The 15,387-nt window shown below is 55.0% G+C and overlaps 1 protein-coding gene across 3 annotated transcripts; it reads right to left on the bottom strand.

Moving 5' to 3' along the window:
- Positions 1 to 8,820: 8,820 nt before the first annotated feature.
- Positions 8,821 to 15,324, bottom strand: TLR9 (toll like receptor 9). Of its 3 annotated transcripts, none has more exons than XM_061128446.1 (2): positions 13,102 to 15,324; positions 8,822 to 12,123 (listed from the first exon to the last, which is right to left on the bottom strand). In XM_061128446.1, exons 1-2 carry the CDS (start codon positions 13,102 to 13,104, stop codon positions 9,079 to 9,081), a joined length of 3,048 nt encoding a protein of 1,015 aa, XP_060984429.1. In that variant the 5' UTR covers positions 13,105 to 15,324; the 3' UTR covers positions 8,822 to 9,078. The 3 variants fall into 3 exon arrangements, with proteins under 3 accessions (XP_060984427.1, XP_060984429.1, XP_060984428.1); XM_061128445.1 differs by having other exon boundaries at positions 8,823 to 12,165; XM_061128444.1 differs by lacking the exon at positions 13,102 to 15,324 and having other exon boundaries at positions 8,821 to 12,456.
- Between the last annotated feature and the right edge of the window lie 63 nt (positions 15,325 to 15,387).

Below are 15,387 nucleotides of genomic sequence, written 5' to 3'. Positions count from 1 at the left end.
CCAACAAAGGTCCGTCTAGTCAAGCCTATGGTTTTTCCAGTGGTCATGTATGGATGTGAGAGTTGGACTGTGCAGAAAGCGGAGCACCGAAAAATTGATGCTTTTGAACTGTGGTGTTGGAGAAGATTCTTGAGAGTCCCTTGGACTGCAAGGAGATCCAACCAGTCCATCCTAAAGGAGATCAGTCCCGGGTGTTCATTGGAAGGGCTGATGCTGAAGCTGAAACTCCAATACTTTGGCCACCTGATGCGAAGGCTTGACTCATTGGAAAAGACCCTGATGCTGGGAGGGATTGGGGGCAGGAGGAGAAGGGGACGACAGAGGATGAGATGGCTGAATGGCATCACTGACTCGATGGACATGAGTAAACTCCGGGAGTTGGTGATGGACAGGGAGGCCTGGCATGCTGTGATTCATGGGGTCGCAAAGAGTCGGACAAGACTGAGCGACTGAACTAAACTGAATTAAACTTAAAAGCTTCTGCACAGCAAAGAAAGCCATAAACAAGACGAAAAGACAGCGCTCAGAATGGGGGAAAATATTTACAGACAAAGCAACAGGATTAGTCTCCAAAATAAGATGCTCATTCATGCAGCTCAATATCAAAAACACACGACCCTATCAAAAAATTGGCAAAAGACCTAAACAGACATCCCTCCAAAGAGGACAAACAGATGGCCAACAAACATGAAAAGATGTGTTCAACATGTCTAATTATTAGAGAGAAGTCAAAGTGTTAGTCACTCAGAGTCGTGTCCACCTGGCGACTATAGCTGCCAGGCTCTTCTGTCCATGGAATTCTCCAGGCAAGAATACTGGAGCAGCCATTCCCTCCTCCAGGGGATCTTCCCCACCCAGGACTCAAACCCAGGTCTCCTGCATTGCACACAGATTCTTTATCATCTGAGTCACCAGGGAATGCAAATCAAAACTACATAGAGGTGTTAGGAAGTATTCTAATTTCATTCTTTTACATGTAGCTGTCCAGGTTTCCCAGCACCACTTACTGAAGAGGCTGTATTTTCTCCATTGTATATTCTTGCCTCCTTTGTTAATGATTACATATATACAATGGAATACTGCTCAGCCAAACATAGAGGTATGACCTCACACCATCAGAATGGCCATTATCAAAAAAAAAATCTACAAACAATAAATGCTGGAGAGGATGTGGAGAAAAGGGAACCTTTCTACACTGTTGGTAGGAATGTAAGTTGGTACAGCCACTGTGAAGAACAGGATGAAGGTTCCCTAAACTAAAAATAAGATTCAGCAATCCCACTCCTGGGCATACATCCAGAAAAATCTAATGTGTAAAGACATGTGCACCATGTACCCCAATGTTCATTGCAGCACTAACAACAGGCAGGGCAGGGAAGTCAGCACGGCTTTAATGCCTGCCAGGCGGTGGCCGGCCCAGCTGTACCCCAACCCCAAGCAGTTCTGAGGGCACAACCCGCAGGTGCAGCCGCTTCAGTCCAAGCCTCTGCCCAACCAAACAGTCAGTGCTGTGGCAGCCGCTCCCTCCCCCAGCCCTGGCGCTCACACTTCCCTGTGAAAGTCAGGCAGTCCAGGCTGGTCTCACCAGCAGATCCTGCAGTGCTTCCTGCACCTGTGGTCTCCAACCATCCGTGCGCCTTCCCCGACTCCTGCCTCCTGTGTTCTGAGTCCCATGGCTTCTTGTGCATTCCTGCAACCTGCTCTTACCTTCCCGTGGGCCTGCAGCAGGCGCTCACCCATCCTATAATAAAACAAGCTCTCTCTCCGTCTTGACCCCCACCTAGCTGCCGCCTCTGTTCTGCCCTTTTCTGCTTAGCTCTCCCCATTTGGTCCTTCAGCCTGTTCTTTGTGGAGGCCCCTCATTTCTTGCCACATCATGTATGTCTTTGCCAAATCCAGCGGCCCGTTCTGTTTGCCTCTCATTGGATCTCCCAGTGGTATTTGAGGTGGTTGTCCTTAGCCTTTTTCCAGCTTTCTGTAAGCTTCTGGACCACTGACCTCTCCTGACTGTCCTCCTCCTTCCTGAGCTGGTCGTTCTCTGAATGTTGAACGCCCACTGGGTTCATCTCTGACTGCATGTCAGGCTTCCCCTCTGCGGATCCTCTCTGAGGATCTCTCCATGCCTCCAACACACACCCCACTCTGGGTTTTCAGTCAAGCCGTACATCACGGATGGCCAATAAACAAGCATCTGACCATGCAGCTCCTGATGGTGCCCAGGGCTGCCCACTCCTCCGCTACCTACCCTTCTCATCTTGCCATTATCGATCCACTAACTCTGGCCTCTCGTGTGGAAGTCAGCTCGCTTTGACGCACATGACACTGTTAACAAATCATGTAAGTTCTATCTCAAAGATACACCTCAAGCCAGGCCACTTCCCGACACCTCCACTGCTTCTCTCTTGCTTGTGCCGCCACCACCCTGGCACCTGCCCCAGCCCCAGCCTCTACCCAACGCAGCAGCCTGAGAGAGCTTTTAAAAAAATAGGGAGTTCCTGTCAGTCCAGCAGTTAGGCCTCAGCGCTTACACTGCTGAGGGCTCAGGTTCAATCCCTGGTCAGAGAACTAAGATCCCATAAGCTGCAGCACTCCCTACGCCCGCCCCCAAAATCAAGTCCTGTCCCTCCCCTGCAGAAAATTTTTCTGGGTTTTCAAATTGTACCAATTAGATTCCAGATGGTCGGGACTTCCCTGGTTCTCCAGGGCCTAAGACTCCAAGCTCCCAATGCAAGGGACCTCGGTTCCAGCCCTGATCAGGTAACTAGAGTCCACATGCCGCCTCTAAGAGTTTGCACGCCACGACTAAGACCCAGCACAGCCAAATAAATAAATTTAAATATTCTAGATTGTCATAATAGGCTGATGAGATTCTCTGGTATCAAGATCCCATCCATCTCTGCAACCTCATCACCCATCCCACCCTTACCCGTTCACCCAGCCTCAGGTGTAGACACAGATTCCTGGGTCTCAAATACCCATGGAGGTTCCCACCAGCTTCCAGGGGTTGGTGTTAGCCATTGTTTCTCCCCTGGATTTCTCTTCCTGGCTCGTGAGGTGACTGCCCCTCTTCACTCAGAAGAATCCTCGAAGAGACCGTCCCTGAATGCCAGAGCTAAGACATTTCCCTGTTGTGTGCTCTGGCCTACCCCCTGCACTGCCCTTCAAAGCCCTGGTCGCTTACCCTGCAGATCGTTTCCCCGACACTCTCGAGTCCCGCGCCCCGCACAGGGCCTGACACACAGCAAACGCGAAGCAAATGTGCTGAGTAAGCAAAAGGGGTCTGTCTCGGCTGTCACTACACACCACAGAGGGCGGGGCTTAAACAACACCGTCGTTTCTCAAGAAATCACGTTTCTCACCGTTCTGAAGGCTGTACTTCTTGGGTCAAGCTGCCAACAGATTCCGTTACTGGCGGAGGTCCTCTTCCTGGCCTGCAGACAACTGTCTTCTCGCTATAAATGCGTGTGACCTTTATCTCTTCCTCTTCTCTTTTTTAAAAATTAATTACTTTATTCTATTTTTTGGCTGCGTCGAGTTGTGTCATACGGGCCTTTCCTTGAGGCGCCTGTGCTTCAGAGCTGAGAAGGCTCAGTAACTGCAACACGTGAGCTCCAGAGTGCGCAGGCTCAGTAGTTGCAGAAGCTGTGCCCCAGAGTGCACATGCGCAGTAGCTGCTTGTGGCACCTGAGCTCCAACGTGCGCAGGCTCAGTAGTTGCAGGTGTGCCCCAGAGTGCACATGCGCGGTAGCTGCTTGAGGCACGTGGGCTCCATAGTGCGCAGGCTCAGTAGTTGCAGTATGTGCGCCCCAGAGAACTGCCGGGTCAGTAGTTATTGCCTGCAAACTTAGTTCTCCCACATTATGTGGGAGCCTAGTCCTGCCACGGATCAAACCTGTATTGGAAGGCAGAGCCTCAACCACTGGACCACCAGAAAATCCCCCCCTCTTCTTTTTATAAAACCACTAATCCTACCACGGAGGGGCCTACCTCCTACCCTAATTTAAATCTAATTACTTTTCAAAGGCCCCACCTCCAAACACCATCACCTGAGGTTAGGGTTTCAGCCAAGGAGGGGACACAAGCTTTCAACCTATAACAGCGACCTGTGAAAACCTGCAAGATTACTTTTCTAGAATGGATAGATGAGCTGAAGAACAGCCAAGCAACTGGAGGAATGAGAGACTCCTGGCCTCAGCTCCGGGCCCTCTGGGGGGTGGGTCCATGCCCCTAACCAGGCCAGGCGATGAGAGAGCTGGCTGAGTCCTGGTCCCATCAGATAAAGCCAGGCACCCGGGCAGGACCCCTGGGTAAAATAGAAGTCATATCCCTTGGGAACCACCACGAGGTTCCTTTCAGCTCAGGAAACGCCCTCATTCAGCTTTCCCAGCCCTGTTCCCCCAGGACAGCCTTCAGGGCCCTTCCATTGTCCACCAAATTCCCACGCCTGGAACTGCCTCCACCTCCTTTCCGTCCAGTAGTTTCCCCTCTACTTTGGGTCACGTTTCTCTCCCAATGCTTAGCAAGACCCACCTTCCTTCTCGTTTAGACTCAGAACCAGGGGGCGGCCAACAAGGTCATTACCTCAGCTTCTCCCTGCTGTTTGTGATTATGAGGACAAAGGATGATGGGATGTTCTGCAGGGCAGGGGTCCCTAACCTCTAGGATCTAATGCCTAATGATCTGAGGTGAGGTGATATAATAGTAATAGAAGTAAAGTGCACAATAAATGTAACACTCTTGAATCATCCTGAACCCATCTCCCTGTATAATCCCTGTTGGTGGAAAAATTGCCTTCCACAAAACGGGTCACCGGTGCCAAAAATGTCGGGGAGCACTGCTGCAGGAGCAGAAGGATTCATCAACTGCTTACATAGGAGAAGTTTATGTAAGCAAGGTTTCTAATAAAGATGCAAGTGTGAAAATGGATGGTGTCATGGAAGCTCCCTAAGAATATTCAGAAGCCTAGGGCATTAAATGGGCTTCCCTGGTGGCTCAGATGGTAAAGAAGCTGCCTGCAATGGAGGAGACCCAGGTTCAATCCCTGGTTCAGGAAGTTCTCTGGAGAAGGGAATGGCAACCCACTCCAGTATCCTTGCGTGGAGAATTCCATGGACAGAGGAGCCTGAAGGGCTACAGTCCATGGGGTCACAGAGAGTTGGAGAGGACTAAGCAACTAACATTTTCACTTTCAGGGCATTATTTGGTGTCCTAGAGGAAAATGGGAGAGCTGTAACTTAGAATCTTAGCAGGTAGAATTTCCTTACTTTCACATTTCTTCCCATCAAGTTGTCCTAAGTCTTGTGCCCAGACCTCAACTTGTCTAGCACTCACTGATCCCCAGTGGCAGAGAAGCACAAGGAGGCAACAGCAGGGTGGGTATGCAGGTGCCCCAGTCCTGCTCCCAGGTTCGTGAGCCTCTGATTCTGAGGTAGGAGATAGACAGGCTCCAGGTTGGATATTTACAATCAGCCAGCCTCCTCTTTGAATTTCCTGAGGCAAGAGATAGGTGGGCTCCAGTTGAGGAATTTACTACCAGCCTCCTGTTTCCTCTCCAAAATGGAAGTAACCTCAGAAACAGGGTAAATAGCCAGTCTCTGTCTCTTGTAAACATCTCAAGGGAATAATCATGACAAGGACAAAGAGAGGCAAAAACCCTGCCTGAGTAAAGGATAAAGGAGGCATTACAAATGCTCCTTGGAGTTGAAAATCAGAGGATGTTCCAGGCCATAATGAGTCTTGCTCCTCCCAGAAGCCTTCACTTTGAGATCCATCTTGGCTAAGGTGTATGTGTGCAAACCTCAGGTGAGGGTCCAAAGATGAATTAACCAGAGGGAGACAGAGCAAGATGATTGGCCTGAGGGAAGACAAAGACCCGGAAAACTGACCCCTTATAAAGGATTTAAACTTCAAAAAGGCGAGACTCTCTCTCTGAGCTCACCTGTGTGCCTTTCCACATGTACTTTTCTTTTCAATAAACTGTTTACTTTACCCTTTACCTTATACCTCCTACCTTGTTCTTGACTAAGCAGGCAAAGACTAGGGACCTTAGCCTAACTGCTGGCTCTGTTGCAGAAACCAGTACTCAAGAAACCAAGCACTATGCTTGGAGAGTTAGAGAACTCAGATTCATTACGCCAGCGGCCCCAGAGGAGTTAACACTCCAAGCTCTGAGCCCTGAACAAAGGGATTACAGAGTTTTTATAGACAGACTGTAGTGGGCAACACTAGCTGTTAATAGGCTGGTTTAAACTAAGGGGTTTCGCGCGCACGGGTACAGTGGTCAAGATGGGGAGGGGGATGCCTGGCCTGAACAGGCATGATTAAGCAGGTTTGCAGGGGCTGGGCGATTGCAAAGAGCAGGACAAGGGTGAGTGAGATAAACTCCAGTTCCTAGTATTGCAAGTCCCCACTTTCTAAGACTACATGACCTACATGATCTAGACTTTGTAAGGGGCAAGCTGAGTTACAGAGGCAGAAGGAGAAGGAGGTTATAAAAAATTTTAACTTTTCCTCTTCAGCTCCACTGTGCTCCAGTGGTTAGGACTCCCAGACTGGGAAAGTAAGACCCTGCTTCCAGCAATGGCTCCCGGCTGCTTGCTGCAAACTGGCACTTAATGCTGCATGCATCCGAAATCAGTTCCACCACAGTTGCCTCTGAACCCCTGTAGTGCACTGGGCAAGGGCCCTGACTCAGGAGGCTCTATCTCTGGATAGAGAGAAAAATCTCTCAAAGTCCCATCAGCTGGTTGTCCTCAGCATAAGCCCCTCACCTAAAAATAACCACTGGGCAATCAGCTAGGTCTCCTAGACTTGAAACACATTACCATAAGTACTTGTAACAGCCTGCAGAGTAACTCTGGCCATTCTCACAGGCAGATGTGCAGTCTCTATAGGGGAGGGCACTTGCCCAGGATAACCCAAATAGCAGAGTTGGTGGTCACCCCAGGTAATCTGATCCAAGGCCCATCTCTTCCCCAGCCTTGCAAAGCCATGTTGTGGGCAGTGTTAATGGTTGAGGATGTGCAGCAGTGTGGAGGAGAGGGCCAGCCACCAGCGTCCCTCCTGACCACAGGAGCCCAGTTCCTAGCACCCCCTGCAGGACCCAGGCTAGTGGCTCTGCCTCTAGATGTGGTCGATGACAGCAGAACTTTCCCCTGCAAATTGAATTGAGCACCACAGACGCCTCTAGACTGATTTAAGTGGAGCCCAAGAGTGCTCCAACCATAGCCCCCATGCCTTATCTCTAAGATGCTCTTCTTCTGAATCCTCAGAAGAACCAGGACTGGGAGCATGAGTGCATGGCTGGTAATGAAGAGGTCCTAGCTAGGGTCTGCCCCAGGGCAGACTCTGTTGGTCAGAGATAGGCAAATTGTGCTTCCCACACAGAAAATGTGGTGCCCTGGGCAGGGCCCTGACTTCTGCTCCCAGATATGGCCAGAACAGTCTCAGAGCCACTCAGCAGCCCCCTCTGCCCCACCCACAAAACTCCAGCCTAGGGGAACGACAGTTCTTGTTTTATTTTCTCCCCAAGCATGGGTTAAGGAAGTGCATGGAGCCATGCTAGCCTGCTCCTCCAGAAGCTGGACTGGATCAGGGCCCTCATGGGGCTACAGATAGTCAGAGACCCTCCTCTGTCTTTCTTTTATGCAGGCAGATAATAGGGAATGCCAGCCTCCAGCAGGAGCCTCTGTACCCAGGTCAGAAAGGAGAAGGTGGCCTAGACTTCTCTCCCAGCTATAGCCTGGAAGGAGGAAAGGCAGCCTCCTGTCCCTACCAGGGATCCCCACAACCAGGCTGCAAGATTAGCCAAGTCTGCCTGAGCTCCAACCTTCCAGCCCAGAGCGCTGAGCTCCTGAGCCCGCGAGCAGCCCCAGACTGGGCCCATGGCCAGCTCAGCTGGGTCCTCTCTGCCAGCGCCCCAGACGCCAGCTCCAACCAAGAGCTGCACGTGTCTCTTCTGTTCCTCAAAGGGCAGGTTTACTTGTGGGGATGGGAGACAGTCGGCTTGAGCAAAGCAGCTCAAGGACCCTGGGCCTGACAGGACCCATGACTCCTCACGCACTTGTGGAGACACTGAACAGGGTCTCTCCAAACACTGGACATTGAGGCTCCCAGCAGCATCCCAAAGTCTACACCAAAATCTAGCATCAAAACTAGAAACACACACACACACACTCCTTTGTGGCTGCAACTCCCACCTATGTACAATCAGCTATGAGAGGCAGGAGCAGGAAAGGGACGGCTTTGTAGCCAGGTGACGGCTCACCGAGGTGTCCCTTTGATGCAGAACAGAGAGACTCAGCATGCACTCAAGGTGGAAACAGAAAGGGATGGGTTGTGAGCTCACCTTAGACTCTTCCCTGGCTCTCAGCTCGCTGCTGCCTGGATTCACCCACAGGCCTTCCTCTCCCCAGCCTGGACCAGCCTCCCTGGTGCAGCATAAACATGGCCACCAGAAGGCGCAGTCACCCTCTCTGAGCTTGCTGCACATCTTCCCCATCACTTTAGGAATGAACATTCCCCCTGGTTGCCACCTCTTAGGAATCTGGTGCCAGCCAGAAATGAAGCAGGCTTGCAGATTCCCTGCCTGCCCTTGAGGCACCCTAGGCCCTGCTGGTGAGGGAGATAGATCCTGAGGCCAATTACGGAGGAATGCCGAGCTTGAATCGAAAGGGTCAGGAGACCCAGTCTCTTCTCTGGGAAGGACCAAGACCTCACTGTCCGGAAAAGATGCCAGTGAACACAACTGCCCTTAGCAGCTTCCCCCCTAACCCTGCCAGCCTAAGCCCTGTGGGCCCCATGGTAATTACCCCCAATCACCTCTTGCTCCCCCCTTTGTTTTAGGCCTGGTGAATTCTCCCCCTTTTTCCTCCCAATAGCACCTCCAGTGAGTTCAGGGTTAGCTGTTGGCCCTCCAGCAGCATTTATTTGTGTGCCTGCTCTATGCCAGAGGGCCAGACAGAGCAGTGGGATTGCAAAGGGAGGCAAGTTGGGGCATTCCAGGCAGAGAGGCAAGACGGGGTGGTATGCAGGGAGTTGGGGGTGGGGTTAAAGGAGTGCTGGGCAGTCCACTCTGTGCTATTCGGCTGTCGTAGGGCCTCGGCAGAAGTTCCGGTTATAGAAGTGGCGGTTGTCCCTGGTCAGGGCCATGCCCAGGTTGGCCCAGAAGCTACCCTGGCCACTGGGCTGATGGGGCCAGAGGAGGACGCTCTGGCGGCAGAGGCGCTGGCGCAGCCGCACGTAGCGGGACCGGTAGGCAGCGGGGCGCAGGATCACCAGCACCACGACGTCCTTGCGGTCCTCCAACAGGCGCTGCTGGGCCAGCAGGAAGCTGGCACGCAGGAGGCCGCTGACCCGGTCCGTGTGGTCCAACACGAACATGGTCTTGCGGCTGCTGTAGACCGAGGCCCACAGGTTCTCGAAAAGCGTCTTGCCGGGGAGCCAGTCTCTCTCCTCCAGGCAGAGGCGGAGCGCCCGGCGCCCGCGGCGCTCCTCCAGCTGCACACGGAGCTCGTTGTACACCCAGTCGGCCACTGCGCTCTGCACCTTGTCAAAGACCACGAAGGCATCGTAGAGCAGGGTGTCCTCGCCCCGCCGCCGCCCCCGTCGGGGCAGACGGGCCAGACACAGGTGGAAGCAGTACCAGAGGTCCCAGCCACAGAGGTGGTGCAGCATGGGCACTGCCAGGCCCAGCGCCACCATTAGCAGCGAGAGGCCAAAGCAGTCCAGGGAGAGGGTCTCGTCTAGGCAGAGGCGCAGGTCCTGTGCGAAGATGCTGCGGCCCTGGAGCTGGCCTGGACTGCCACACGTGACGCGTCTGGACAGCCCGGGCACGGCTGCCTGCATCTCCAGCAGGAAGTCCACGAAGGCCGCCCCGCAGGCGCAGTGCAGCGGGTTGGCGCTCACATCTAGGATTTTCAGGGTCTCTGCTAAGGAGCCGAACCAGGACGGCTCCACCGTCTTCAGGGCGTTGGCGCTGAGGTTAAGCTCTTTCAGCCCCGTGGCGAGGACAAAGAAGCCAGGGGTCACAAAGCCGATGCTGTTGCTGCTCACGTCCAGCTTCCGGAGCCAGGTGCTAGGTGGCAGGCTGCCGTTGCTCAGGGCCTTCAGCTGGTTTCCCGCCAGATCCAGGGCTTCCAGCTCGGGCAGGAGGGTCAGGCTGCTCCAGTTGAAGAAGGCCAGGTTATTGTCCCGGAGACGCAGCTGCCGCAGGCTCTTGGGCAGGTTGTCCAGGTGACGAGGCAGGAGGGTGTGCAGATGGTTCTCGGATAGGTCCAGCCTGACCAGGTTCCTCAAGCCTTTGAAGAAGCAGAGATAGAGGTCTCCCTCGGCCCACATCTGGCTCAGTGAGTTGCCGCTGAAGTCAAGGGCGCGCAGCGAGGCGCTGCTGAGCTTCTGTGACACGCGGCTGTGGATGCCGTTGTGCGCAAGGCTGAGGTAGCGCAGGGAGGGCAGCTGGGCCACGAAGCTGAGGTTGTGGCCCACGCCCTGCATGCTGAAGGGCTGGCTGTTGTAGCTGAGGTCCAGTGCCTCCAGCTGCGGCAGCTCCGTGAATGAGCGCCCATGGTACAGGTCCAGCTTGTTGTGGGACAGGTCGAGCACTCGCAGGCTGGTCAGCGGCATGAACTGGGAGCCGTTAACTGCCTGCGAGATGCTGTTGTGGCTCAGACGCAGGCACTGGAGGCGGGAGAGGCGGGTAAACATCTCCTGCTGGATCGTCACCAGGTTGTTCCGTGACAGGTCCAAGGTGAAGTTGAGGCTGCAGCTTGGCATGAAGTCCTTTGAGTTGACGGTGTCCAGCGGGCCTGGAGCGAGGCCCCTGGTTGACTGCCACACCTCCACCCTGCTGTCCATCTCCCCCAGGGCGGCCGCCGGCGTCGCGGCCCCGCTGATGCGGTTGTCCGAAAGGTCCACGAAGAGCAGGCTCGGGAAGGCCCCAAAGATGCTGAGCTGGGCCTGGTTGATGAAGTTCAGCTGCAGACGCAGACTCTGGAGCTTGCGCAGGTGGGTCAGTGGCTGGAGCGTGGCCTCGGTGAGGGAGCGGAAGAAGATGCCGTGCATGTCCAGCTTCTCCAGGGACACCAGGCCCTTAAAGGAGGACGCCAGGTGCAGGTGGGCGAAGGACACCTTCTTGTGGTAATTGAAGGACAGGTTGAGTTTGCGCAGCTGGGGCAGGTTCCAGAAGATGGTGGTCCTGGTGATGTAGTCATAGAGGAAGTTCTCACTCAGGTCGAGCACTTGGAGCCTGTCCAGGCCACGGAACCAATCTTTCTCTAGTTTGTAGAGAGAACTGTCCTTCAACACCAGGCCTTCGAGGCGGCTCAGGTGGCTGAAGGTGTCGGGGTGCAGCTTGGGGAAGTTCTTTGGGCATTCCCTGCAGGGGTTGCGGGCGTGGTCGCAGCGGCGGCAGTTCCCGCCCACGTCAAGCACGCGCAGGGCGGTCAGATTGGCCAGGTCCTCGGGTGCCAGGGTGACAATGTGGTTGTAGGACAGCAGCAGGGTGTCCAGGCTGGGGGGCAGGTGGCGGGGCACCTCTGTGAGGTTGTTGTACTTGAGCGACAGGTGCGTGAGGTTGCCCAGGCCGAGGAGGGCGCCAGGGGCCACCTCCAGGGCCCGCTGGCAGGGGTTCTTGTAGTAGCAGTTGCCATCCATGTATAGAAAGCGCAAGGCCTGCAGACCGACCAAGTGGGTGGGGTCTAGCACCAGGATGCTGGTGTGGCTCAGCGACAGGGACACGAGGGAACTGGGCAGGGCAGGCACGGTCGTGATGCCGTTGTAGCTCAGGTTCAGCTCCTCCAGGGTGGGCACAGCCAGGAAGGTGTTGGGCTCGATGGTCATGCGACAGGGGAAGTGCATGGGGCTGAGGCTGGCCGGCGGGCAGTTCCACTTGAGGTTGAGGACCCGCAGGTTGGACAGGTGGACGAAGTCGGAGTCATGCAAGTGGTGGATGCGGTTGGAGACTAAAGAGAGGCTGGTGACGTTGGCCCGGGGGGCTCCAGCCGAGAAGTGCGGCACGGACTTCAGGAACAGCCAGTTGCAGTCCACCTGACCACGGGGCTGGAGCTCACAGGGCAGGAAGGCAGGCAGGGTGCCCTGAGCCAGGGCCGCTGCCAGTGCCGCCGCCTGTACCAGGAGAGAAAGGGGGTGCGGGGCACAGTAGGGGCCCTGCAAGGTGGGCGCCGGGTGAGGATACAGCCCCAGCTCCACCTCCTCTGCCCCATCTCTCTGGGGGTTTCCCAGAAGAGCTCCCACCTCCGTCTCTCCCAGCCCTCCAGGGAGGTTCCTGTTTCTCTCTCCAGTGTCCATCACATCTCCAAGGCCCATGGGGAACTTGGACTCAGATCTGAGACCCAGCCTTTGACTCAGAGGAAGGAATCAGAGCTCATCCTGAGACCCACAATCTAGACTCATGATGGAGCCTTTCACTCAAAACCAAACTCTAGCTGGACAGGAGAGCCAGGTTGGTGGTCAACAGCCGCCCCCCCCCCGCCCCGCCCCAGGCTCACCCTTGTTTCCCCATTCCATTCCTCAGAGGTCATTTCTCTTTCCTCCCAAGCAAAGAGGCATCTTCCCGTCCCTCCAGCACCCCTGAAAACCTCCCTCTGCTCTCTGTCAGGCTCCCCCCAACCAATCCTGCTCCGTTTGGGCAATAGGTGGGAATGAGGGTCTCCTGCTGGGGTTCAGGCTGGCCACTGCCCAGGGCTTTGGCCAGGATGGCCACTGCCCAGCTCTTTCATGCTCTGCCCACCTTACCCAGCCCAGGCACTCAAACTGCTGTGGGTCAGAACAAATTGGAGGGAAGGTTGGGCAGCAAAGGCAGACAGGGCACAGCCCTGGCGTCCCCCTGGCTTGCAGCCCAGCACCACCACCACCGGTGAGCCCAGCACCACTGCTAAGAGCAGCCCTTAGCCCCAGCCTCCTCACCAAGCTGTGAGTTTGGGTCTCATGGCTCATGACTTCAGGGTTCAGTGCGTTTCCCAAGCCACCTGGGTGACTGTCCCTTTCACCCACCCTTGTCTGTAGCTCCCAAGCCCGTGTTTCTCCCCATCACTTCCTCCCCACCTTGTCCCCTTCCCCGGGGGCCGAGGGCGGCTGTCCTACCATGACAGGGAATGCGGCTTTTCCAGAGGGTCTGGCAGGCAGGTTGGGCGGCAGCTGCAGGGAAGGATGCTTGGCGCCCACTTCCCGTGCCGACGGCTCAGAGAACAGAGGAAGTGAGAATTTTGAAATAACCTAGTAGCCCCCTTCCTCCCTACACTCATGGCAGGGGTGGGGTGTAGGGGATGCAATGAGTCAGAGAGGCCATTTGCATAGTCAGGTGGCGGACTGCTCTGTCACCCCTTCCTCTTTCTACTCCCCGCCCCCAACCCCGGTGTGTCCAAACCATCTGTCACATCCCACGTGGGCCTCACACCTGTCCTCTGGGAAGTCTGGGGAGAAGTGAAGGCCTAGAGCTCAGTCTAAGGTTGGCAAGAGATTGGAATTAGGAGCAGTGTCAGACCTGGTGGGGTATGCCCCAGCCTTCTCAGCCCCTGCCCTCCCCCAACCCAGGCAGCAGCCTCAGGCCGGCAGCTCCCGCACTGCCCTTTCCTGCCCCGAGGTACCAGTCCTAGACTGTGTCATGCCGGGCCTGGCATATGGGGCAGGGGGCAGCATTGGCCTTGCCCAGGGTCATCTGCCCCTGCCACAGCGGCTGCTTCCTCCAGGAGCAGGCCCTCCTCTGCATTCCCAGAGCACCATTGGAGGACAAACCCCACCACTGGACCAGCTGAGATGTCCTGGCTCGTCCTCTCCTGAGGCTCCTCCCACAACCCTCTGACCCAGGTGATTGCAACAGATCACTCAGGCCCAAAGCTGCAGGATTACCCGGGACCCTCAGCAAGTCCTGCTGGCTCCACGTTCAGAATCTGCCCATATTCCACCCCTGCCCCCACCTTCACATCCACCAGCCTGGTCTGAGCTGCCATCTTCTCTTGGCTAGACCAGAGGAGTTGTCACCTCCTCAGGACTGTCCTGCTTCTGCTTTCAAGCTCCACAGTTTGTTCTTATTAGGCCCCTAAGTCACATTATGTTCCTCCTCTGCTCAGACCCCTCCATGGCCCTTTCTAGGGTCAGAGCCACAGTCCACACAATAGCCAGCAGGGTCCTATGGTATCTGCCTGCCCCGTACTCCCTGCCCAGTCTCCAGCCACACTGGCCTCCTGGCTGTGGCTTGAACACATGCATGTAATTCTCCCACCCCAGGGCCTTTGAACGTATTGTTCCCTGTGTCTTGAAGCTTTTTGCAGATACTCACATGGCCCCCTCCCTCACCAAACTTACATTTCTAGTCATACATTACCCTCTCAATGAGGCCTTCTCTGATCTTATAAACCCCCTACCCCAGATGGAATACTCCTGAGCTCTTTTACCTAATTTGTTAACATTTTTGTTTTGTTTGCAAATAAAAGTTTATTTGAAGTGTTAGAAATTGCAATTCTGGAGACACAGATTTGAGTAAAATGAAAGAGTGTTTCATGGAAGAGAAAGAGTTCAGGGGATCATAAAGCTAAAAGCCGTAAGGTTGTTAAAGTTGTCTGTAGGTACTCAATACTTGCTGAATTCATGGGTCTCCACAGTCAGCTCTGGGCAGGCACAGAGTGTTTCTGAGTGATGGCTAAGTGAATGAGGGAATGAATGAACAAACAAATAGGGTTTCTGGCGGGATGGGGCAGGGCTGGACATCCGCTACCCCTGCTTCTCTCTGCCCTCCTCTGGGTGGATGTCATGGCAGGCAGGCTCTAAGCTGCCAGGCACCCAGCTGGTGCACAGGCCCAGGGGGGTTGACAGCGTGGGAACAATGGCGTTGTCTTCCTGCCCACTTGAGAGCCAGCATTTGGGGTGGGACCAATCAGGCTGCCTTCTATGGGTCCTGGCTTGGCTTCCAGCTCTACTCCCTACAATTCTGCGCGCTTCAGTAGAGGCAGAGAAAGGCCCCAGGGATGGAACACTGCCCTGAGTCCCAGCCCAAGAGGCAGTTTCCAGAAAAAGGACAGTGCCCATCCAGCAGGTGAATCCATCATCGATCCCATCTGTCCCCACCCCCGCACTCTTCCCATCTGGGATGGCAGGGGTCTTCTACACACTTCTCAGAGGCAGAGAATGAAGTTCTGGCTGCTGCTGAATCCCAAGCCCAAGGGAGATTCCCCCTGAGCCCCTGGGACCAGAAACCTAGGCCCTTTGGGACAAGAGAGGTACCCAAGGTACTCAAGAGGGGGCCAGTGAGCTGACAGCGAAGCCTGCACATGCACACACGGACACAGCTCTTCCATATACTTGCAGCCAGGCAGGCTGGGGCTCCACCCAGCAGGCCCACAGGCCCCTTCTGTGTTGTGTGTATGTGTGTTG

This window comes from Dama dama, chromosome 24 (assembly GCF_033118175.1).
Source record: "Dama dama isolate Ldn47 chromosome 24, ASM3311817v1, whole genome shotgun sequence".
NCBI classification, from domain to species: domain Eukaryota; kingdom Metazoa; phylum Chordata; class Mammalia; order Artiodactyla; family Cervidae; genus Dama; species Dama dama.
Note: the sequence above shows the minus strand (reverse complement) of the source record. Positions and strands in the feature narration are given on the sequence as shown.